Source organism: Drosophila takahashii, chromosome 2L, assembly GCF_030179915.1.
Source record: "Drosophila takahashii strain IR98-3 E-12201 chromosome 2L, DtakHiC1v2, whole genome shotgun sequence".
NCBI lineage: Eukaryota > Metazoa > Arthropoda > Insecta > Diptera > Drosophilidae > Drosophila > Drosophila takahashii.
Genome location: NC_091678.1, coordinates 17,504,815 through 17,514,331, shown reverse-complemented (window position 1 = coordinate 17,514,331; position 9,517 = coordinate 17,504,815). Strand labels below are relative to the sequence as shown.

Genomic DNA, 9,517 nt, shown 5'->3' with positions numbered 1-9,517 from the left:
AGGCGCTGATTCATGTGTGCACAGTACAAACTGGATAAACCGGTCATGCTGACAATCTTTTAAAAAATCTAAATTTATATGATCAGAAAGTCTATGTTCTTATGTTTCATTAATTGTAATTTAAGAGGGGGTCATGGAACAAACAATTTTTGGATTTTGCTTATTTATTAATGCTTATTTTTATAACATATTATATAAAAATAAAAAAAAATTCTTACATTTAATCTATAAATATAGAAGTAATCAGGCCATAGAAGTAGCTGGCTGAATTTATTTATTTACAGTATTTCCAAATTTAATGCATACAGAAATTCTATAATATAAATTTTAGCTTCTCTCAAAAAGGAAATTAATTTTACATTAACATTCGGTTTTAATATTTTTTTAATTAATCCTAAAAAGTTCCAACTGACTGAACTTTATTTCCCTTTTTGGTAATTTTTCTGGTTTACTGTACCCAATAGAAGGATCCAAGAAGAGGGCGTGACTGCAGCCATAATGCGGCGTTAATACGGCCAGCAGTTGGTGGTTCATTCTCTGGGAAAAATGAAGAAAAACAGGCGCTGAAGAAAGAAAAGCATCCTGCGGCGAATTTGCATAGGCTTAATTTAAATTCCCTTAAACAGCAGCCCGATATGTCCCCGCCTATGTGTGTGTTGTTGTGTATGTGTGGATAGGCCCAAAAAGGACAATGATCAGCGAACCTTTTTTCCAACGAAAACGAAAACTTGGCCAAGCCGAAACCGAAGAACAGCCGAAAGGAACGTGGAAAATCAGGGAAAACAAGGCAGAAAAGGTTGCACCCTCAAGTTTCGCAAATAACTGCAGGCGAGCTGGGCTACTCACATATACAGCAAAAAGGATATACCAGGGGACACTGGAGAGACCTTTAAGCGGCGACATAACAAAATCAAAAGGATTTTGCGTATAAGTTGCAAATTAAGTTGCCCTCATCCTTGTTTCCACGCCCCTTTCCTTTTTTTGTGCCATTTGTTCATGTCCTTGTTGTTGCGCCACGCTTTTCCTCTTGCGTTTCCAACTTCATCATCTTATGTGCTTATGATATCCTTTTGGCCCTGCGGCTAAGAAACAACAGCCAAGAACAACAATAACAAGCAGTGAAACATGTCCTTGGCCTCGGCACACGCTTCCTATTTGGGTTAAACTTGTCAGCGATTGCGGTGAGTTGGGGGCATGGGTTAAGGATTGGGTGCTGAGACTTTAAATTAACAGATGGATATCAGGGCCAAAGTTCCAAGAACGCTACAATCCTCTCTACAGTTTGAACAGAATGAAAATAGATCTAAATCATTAGTTAACAAATCTTTCAAATATTTAGTGAAATATCAAAATCCATATCAGCTTTAGCTTCAATTAAAGTTGATTTTTTTTAACCTAATAGAATTTGATTAGAAAACAAGAAAGGAAGCTACCTTCGGCCAGCCGAAGCTTATATACCCTTGCAGATAAAGTAATACTCACTCGGTGCAGTTCCAGGGATTCCAGATTCAGCGTTTCTATTTTTGAATTTTGTTTTTAAGTAGTCAAGAATTAAAACGCCTACTTCCTACAAGTAACAATGAATTTTCTTATGGGCCGTTCTTTTACAAACCGAACAGATTTGGCCAAAAAAAAAATTTCACATTTTTGATTTGCCTGAAACTTTTTTTACACGTACTATTCAGAAAATAAGTAAACACGTGTATCAGGATTTGACCGATAAAAAATTATTTTCCTAGTTAGAATTTTTTTAAGTGTGCCAAAAATTGTCAAATTTGAAAAAGTACCCTCTCATTGAAAATCTGTATCTCCGGTTATATGAATCCAATTGACTTCATGTCTTTTGCATTAATTCCTCTAAAACCTCTCCTTTCAAAATAAAATTTCTTTAAAAAAAATTGTATTTAATTTCTTAAAAATAAAAACAAAATAAGATTTAAAAAAATTTTTTAACTATTGCCCCCACAAAAAAAAAATTTTTTTTTTATTTTAACACTTGCGTCATATTGTTAGTTACAATCGGTTTTTGTAAAAAGTTGGAGCCACTTTTAGTTTTTAAAATATCGAATTTGTTTTAGCAAGGCCTCGGCTTTTTTCTATGAAAAAACGTCGCAGCAAGTAGATCTACTCTCTCACTCTTATCGGATCCTAATGGAATTTATGTTTTCTCATTGTTTACTAGTCCTTTAACAATTGTTAATGATTAAAAGTTAAGTTTTAAGTTTTTTGACAATTTCTGAATGACAAAAAGTAAAAAGTCATTTTTTAATCAATTAAAAACTTACAACTATTTATTTAACCGTCTATTTAATAAACAATAATTTTAAATTTATTTTATTTATTATTTTTTTATATTATGTAATTTATTAAACATTTTTAAATATTTTTTTAAAAAAATTTATTTAATAAAAATAAAAAATTATAAAATTTAATTAATTTTTTTTTTAAATTTAAAAATAAATATTTAAAAATGTTTATTAAATTAAATAATATAAAAAAATAATAAATAAAATAAATTTAAAATTATTGTTTATTAAATAGACGGTTAAATAAAGAGAGAGGTTTTAGAGGAATTAATGCAAAAGACATGAAGTCAATTGGATTCATATAACCGGAGATACAGATTTTCAATGAGAGGGTACTTTTTCAAATTTGACAATTTTTGGCACACTTAAAAAAATTCTAACTAGGAAAATAATTTTTTTTCGGTCAAATCCTGATACACGTGTTTACTTATTTTCCGAATAGTACGTGTAAAAAAAGTTTCAGGCAAATCAAAAATGTGAGGCAATAAAAGGTGTTCGGTTTGTAAAAGAACCGCCCTTATATATGTTTGAATATTCCTATGGGAGCCTTAAGATATAGTGGTCCGATCCGGCTCGCTCCGACATATGTACTACCTGCAATAGAAAGAAGACTTTCGGGAAAGTTTCATCGCGATAGCTTTAAAACTGAGAGACTAGTTCGCATAGAAACGGACAGACGGACAGACGGACAGACGGACATGGCTAGATAGACTCGGCTATTGGTGCTGATCAAGAATATATATACTTTATTTGGTCGGAAACGTCTCCTTCACTGCGTTGCAAACATCTGACTGAAATTATAATACCCTCTACAAGGGTATAAAAAACACACTAAAATAAAACACACAACATGTTACTAACAACATAAATACAAAGAGCTGAATATTACAAAAAATCTATTTTAATTGAAGCTGGAACCTTAAAGATTACCCGGGTCAAAAAATTATTTAATTCGATTATATAGTGTATTGTTATATTTTTAATACCACCAAAGAAAAAATAATAAAATATTTTACTAATCAAAAGTGGTTTCCCAGTAAGAAAGTAACAAAACAAAAGCTAGAAATCTAGGCTTACATGTAAGACTTTGGATAAAAGGAAAACATTACATAATTCAAAAAAATATTTAAGCATTTTTACATATAAATGATATTTACTCGATTTTTCCAGCATGCTTGTGTTTTGTATTTGCCCTGTCTGATACTCAGAAAAGCGGCTTAAAAATGTAGAGAGGGGCAAATATCTGGCAAAAGGGTAACGAGTGGCGCAGTGCTTATCTAACCATTCCAATATTGTGCGGCCGTTAGCCTCTGTCCCGAAAAGAAATCCTTTAATTGAGTGCACACTCAGGCCGAGCAGCAGACGGAAAAGGAAAAAAAGACACTCACCCACACAGCCACACATACTCACACCAGCCCAGTTCGGAAGTCCTTGCCGCCTGACTGCTGCCTTTTTATGCGCTTTTAGCGCCATTATCCTTTTACGATTATCGCCGCTAAAGCGAATTGACTGTTTGACGTTCAATTGAAATTTTGCATTAAAGCTCAATGGCTTAACCCCTTCAAATTATGCAATAAGTCCTCAGGACCCCCAAGCCCAAGCCCAGCCTCCTCCTTCGTACTTGGGTCCTGTGAAACTCCGCCATGAGCAACGCAATCCCAAGCTGAGCCCAAGCAGCTTTTAGCTCGAAACTCGCAAATGGCAAATGGTTCAGGGACACGAGGGGGCAAAAGGGGCGCCAAAGGGGCGGGGCTGGGTGGTAGGATGGCAGGATGCGGAGGATACTCGACTGCTGCTGCTGCTCTGAGATCCAGAGCGATGCCAACGGAACGGAACGGAGCGAGCATCGAATGGCAGCCAATTAGCGCGCATTGCTCATACGCCACGTTTGTCATGGCAGCCAGACACCCACACACACACATACCTACACACACTCACAGTCGCTCTCTCACTTACACAAAACGCTCGTGAGCACACGCACACATTTGCCAGAGCTTGCCACACACTTCAAAAAGTGATTTGCCATTTAATTTACATAGATTTCTATCATTATTAAAAAAATATATTTTCTTTTCCAAAAAAATGTTTAGAAAATTTTGAAGAGGTTGAAGTAATGTATCATTTTACAAATGTTTTATTAATTATTAAAAGAGTAGACTAAAATTAAAATTCATCTAAAATGTTTTATTATCAAACTACTCAAATCACAATTTTTAAAAACCATTTTAAAAACCATAGAGATTTTGATTGAGATTTTATCCTGAACCATTATGTATGTTTTATTGATTACAAACAAATTTATTAAAATATTTTATATCTTTATAAACCTTTTTTTTCTTTTTTGATTTTTTAACTAACTATTAAATTAACTAAAGTATTTAAACACAATTTTTACTTTGTTGACCCCTTCTTTTTTCCAGTGCTCTCGCTTTTCCTCTCAGTGAAGGTCCCTCGCATAGCGGAAACGGAAGTTGTAAGGGGATTTTCAATTTGCAATTGAACTGATTCTGATTTTTTGGCTTGCTTCTTTTGCTCGGCGCTCATTTTATGGCTGACTTGGTTTTTGCCGTAGTGGGTGGGGCGGGGGATGGGGAGAGGGGGGAGCGGAAATGTAATCATCGCAATCCACCGGGTGGGCGGCACAGGAGGGGAGGGACGATGCAGCGGGCGAGGTGGCGACTTGTACATATATACTTACATTTAATTTCCACTAATTGAATCGAAATCGATCTCTCGCTCCCTTGCTGCGGAAAAGAGCCCTTCAGAGGGCCTTGACGTTTGCTTTTTGGATTGCGGCTGGCAGAGGTGTGAGCTGGGAAATTCGGTCGCTTTTCGGGGCGTGGCCGCTTTTGGCGCATTAACAAACTTTTCCTATAAATCAACCGAAATTTTTTATAATCTCTTTTTGGGTTCAGCAGCCCCCTTCTGATGTTGGGCAAAGGATTAACTGCGGAGTGAATGTGAATCCGCAGGGAAGGTGGGGCTGAAAATTTCCGAGGGGGCGGCAGACGCTGCACCATTATGGCTTCTAATGAGCAAAACGCGTCGGTGGGTAAATGACTTTTCACCGACTAGAAAATTATCGCGATAAGTTGAGGGAAATAATTACTCGATAATCGCAGTTGGCGGTTATGGCTTCAAAGGGTTCTCTCCTTCGCGCAAATATGCAGGGAAATGTAAGTATGATTTGGATTAACTGATACGATTTTAGCGAGAATTTGAATAGTCACAAAATCGGATCGTTTTCCAATCAAATATTTTGGATTGAATAGAAAAACTATGGCTTGCGAAAAATTATTATTATTTGTAATGATTTTGTTTTAAATTTTTACGAAGTTCCTCAAAGTAAATAATACAATTAACTTGGCAGAATAAAAGTTTATACCTTAAATTCTTAAATCCAATAGTTTCATATTCAATTTAAATATTTTTCGCTATCTTCTTCATCTATTGCGGTTTTTACTATATTTTAACATGGTAATATTTAAATTAGCAATTACAGTTAATTTAAAGAATTAGAACTTAATGAATGAAAATATTTAAAGTAAATATTCCAAAGACTTGCAAATTAATTAAATATCATTCAATTCCAGTATGCAAACATTTTGTTATACCATTACATTTTTTTTCAATGTTACTTTATATACAATAAAAACAATATAGGTGTCTTTACTTAATTTTGAAAACTGTTTGATTTAATTAATAAAATACCTCGTAAAACACTAAAAATTTTTAAGAGACCAGGATTAAATAAAAGTAGCTTTGGTATCGCGGCTATCTGGATATCAATATACCTCCACGTTATCCTCTATGTCCCGGAAAGTTAGCAGGATATTTTCATGAAGCTTGTCCATTGTCTCCAGGACAGCCGCTTCTCCCAGCTTGGGATCGATGAACTTCATCGTGGACAGCTCGTACAGAATGTTGGCGGCCCGCGTCCGAATCAAACCCCAGGTGACCCGCGCCTCCTGGTCGGCCGTGTTCTTTACGGCCAGGATCGCCGCCTCGTGGAAGGCCATCATGTTCTTCAGCATGCCGATGGTCTTGAAAAAGGGACAGAAGGCGTCGTAGGGCGAGTAGGAGTTCTGCTGCAGGAAGTCGTCCTTCAGCATCTTGGCTATCTCGAGCGTTATCTTGTCCTCCTCGTTCAGCGACGACTTGCCCACCAGCTGGACGATTTCGGCCAGGTCGTCCTCCTCCTGCAGCACCTTCTTGGCCTTGGCCCGCAGCTGGGTGAACTCCGGATTGGACTCCTCGTAGTAGTTGTCCAGAGTGCGCATGTACTTGGAGTACGACTGCAGCCAGTTCACCGAGGGAAAGTGCTTCCGCTGGGCCAGCTTCTTGTCCAGGCCCCAGAACACCTGGACGATGCTCAGCGTGGCCGAGGTCACGGGATCGGAGAAGTCACCACCAGGAGGCGACACAGCGCCCACAATCGACACGGATCCCTCGCGCTCGGGGCTTCCCAGGCACTTGACCAGTCCGGCTCTCTCGTAGAACGAAGCCAGTCGGGCGCCCAGGTAGGCTGGGTAGCCGGCATCGGCAGGCATCTCGGCCAGGCGACCGGAGATCTCACGCAGCGCCTCCGCCCAACGGGACGTGGAGTCCGCCATCATGGACACGTGGTAGCCCATGTCCCGGAAGTATTCAGATAAGGTGATTCCGGTGTAGATGGAGGCCTCTCGGGCGGCCACCGGCATATTGGAGGTGTTCGCCACCAGGGCAGTGCGCTTCATTATCGACTCCATTGTCCCATTGACGTCCACCTCCAGTTGTGGAAAGTCCCTGAGAACCTCGGACATCTCGTTGCCTCGCTCGCCGCAGCCCACGTAGATAATTACATCGGAGTTTGAGTACTTCGACAGGGCCTATAAAAATAAGTTACAAAATAATTTCTATGCAAATTTAATATTTCCATATAAATTATTACCAAGCTAAGCAATAAATAAATAAAATCAACTAATATGCAGGGGGGTCAAACCATTTATGTAAATTGTTTTTTAATAGCAATCCATTACCCAATTATCATTGAATCTCAACAATATATTCTGCATATTTTATAAACCATTTCATTATTAAATGTAGGTCAGTAGACAAATCCGTAAAGTGTAAAAAAATATATCTATCTGGCAATAAATATTGCAATTAATTTCTATCAGAATTTTCTAGATTATATTATTGAATCCAAAACAATTTATCAAATATATCTAATATTCTGTCGTTTAGAGACTGAGGCGAGCAATAAATTAATTAGATTTCTCCCAATACATCGACAGTATATGTATATGGATACCATTTCGTAATCTTTGGATGAAAATCAGTTATAAAATAATTTTAATAAATACACGGGGTGCTAATAATGTTATACTGACAATTAAATACTTTACTTATAAATAGCCTATTTTAATTATTTTCTTGATAGGCGATTTTATTCTTTATCAAAAACTGAGTGTTTATGACTCAACCAACTAAGATTATAATGACATATATAGACCCTCCTGAGAAGAACATATTTAGGTTCATTTAAAAAGGAATTTAATTTTTCGTTTATGCTTAAAAAATATAAAAATAAAAATAGGTATATCAATGAATAAATCATACTTATCATTAGTGAAAAATGGAATAGGCACTTAAGAGTTATTATATGCTATAAAAAATTAGTAAAATCAAATAACATCTCACCTGCGAAATGACCGTCTTCCCACAGCCAAAGGCACCCGGAATGGCGGTGGTTCCGCCCTGGACGCACGGGAAGAAGGCGTCCAGGACGCGCTGGCCGGTCAGAAGGGGAGTGTTGCTGGGCAGCTTGTCCTCCACCGGACGACACTTGCGCACCGGCCACACCTGGAGCATTGTGTGCCGCGTGACCTCGTCGTTGAACTCCGTTTCCGCGATCACATCGTCCACGCAGTAGTTACCCGCGGGTGCCAGCCACTTGACCCGCCCATTGCACCGCGGCGGGAGCATCAGTCGGTGGTCGTGCATCATGCTGTTCTCAAATACCGATCCGTAAATATCACCGCCGGTGACCAAATCGTCGAGCTTGATTTTGGCGGGGGTATACGAGTACGATATGTTACGCGGCAGAGCCGGCACATCGATGCCCTTGGGCACGTAGATGGAGTTGGTCAGTTCGCTGATCGTCCGCAGGGGTCGCTGGATGCCGTCGAAGATGCTGCCCATGATTCCCGGCCCGAGTTCCACGGACAGCGGCTTGCCCGTCTGGTAGACAGGATCGCCGACACTCACGCCCGAGGTGTCCTCGTACACCTGAATCGTGGCCATGTCGCCCTCCAGCCGGATGATCTCGCCCACCAGCTGGTAGTGACCCACGCGGACCAGCTCGTACATGGCGGCTCCGGCCATTTCCTCGGCATTCACCACCGGACCGGAAACCCCGAAAATCCGTCCCACATGCGGCTCCTCCTCCTCCTCTTCGTCAAAGGAATAGGTGTGCGTTTCCATCACCTTTTCAGTGGCAATATGTGAGTCCTCATTCTTGGAAGGCTCCAGAGTTATGTGCATGCTTTGTTGGTTAGAAAGCCTGGACAGCCGAGACGAACGAGAACGTTCCTCTGGGGCTTCGTCGACTTCGACTTCCTCGGACTCGCGTTTCGCATGGGAGGGACGGATTATGGAGGCAAGCTTGTGTTCAGGACGCGGACAGGTGCACTTCTTGTGGGTGGCCAACGGTTGAGCCCTTGGATGAACCACTGGGGACAAGGAGCCCGAGCTTCGCGGAGTGGACTCCACGGTACTCACATTGCTGTTGGTGTTCGAGGTGAGCGGCGCTATCCAGGTCTTCTTATCCATTTTATAATTCAATAAACAAATTTATGCTTCGAACTTGAGGTAACTTTAACTAATTTTGTATGTATATATTTGACAAAAAAGTATGGAAGGATATGAAAAGACTAAGGTGATGATAGGAAAAGAAAAATTAAAAATGTAAGGGTAACTTTAAAGGAATAGTACATTTTCATAAAATAATGTACACGCAAAAAACCATGGAAAAATTAAAAATATTATCTAAATATTGAACTATAAAATCTATATTTTAAGTTAATTAAAACAGAAATGTATAAGTAACAAATCAAAAATATTGAATTTAAATATATATTCTTCGCTTTGTTTTTGATTTAATCATCATATAAAAAATGGTCTACCTTGATTTAAATATTGTCAAATTTAATCAAGCAGTTTAATGTGTA

General features: G+C 38.9%; 1 protein-coding gene across 1 annotated transcript; it reads right to left on the bottom strand.

Moving 5' to 3' along the window:
- Positions 1-5,957: 5,957 nt before the first annotated feature.
- On the bottom strand, positions 5,958-9,207 carry Vha68-3 (Vacuolar H[+] ATPase 68kD subunit 3). The gene is made up of 2 exons (XM_017157184.3): positions 7,989-9,207; positions 5,958-7,174 (listed from the first exon to the last, which is right to left on the bottom strand). Exons 1-2 carry the CDS (start codon positions 9,117-9,119, stop codon positions 6,092-6,094), a joined length of 2,214 nt encoding a protein of 737 aa, XP_017012673.2. The 5' UTR covers positions 9,120-9,207; the 3' UTR covers positions 5,958-6,091.
- Positions 9,208-9,517: the final 310 nt, after the last annotated feature.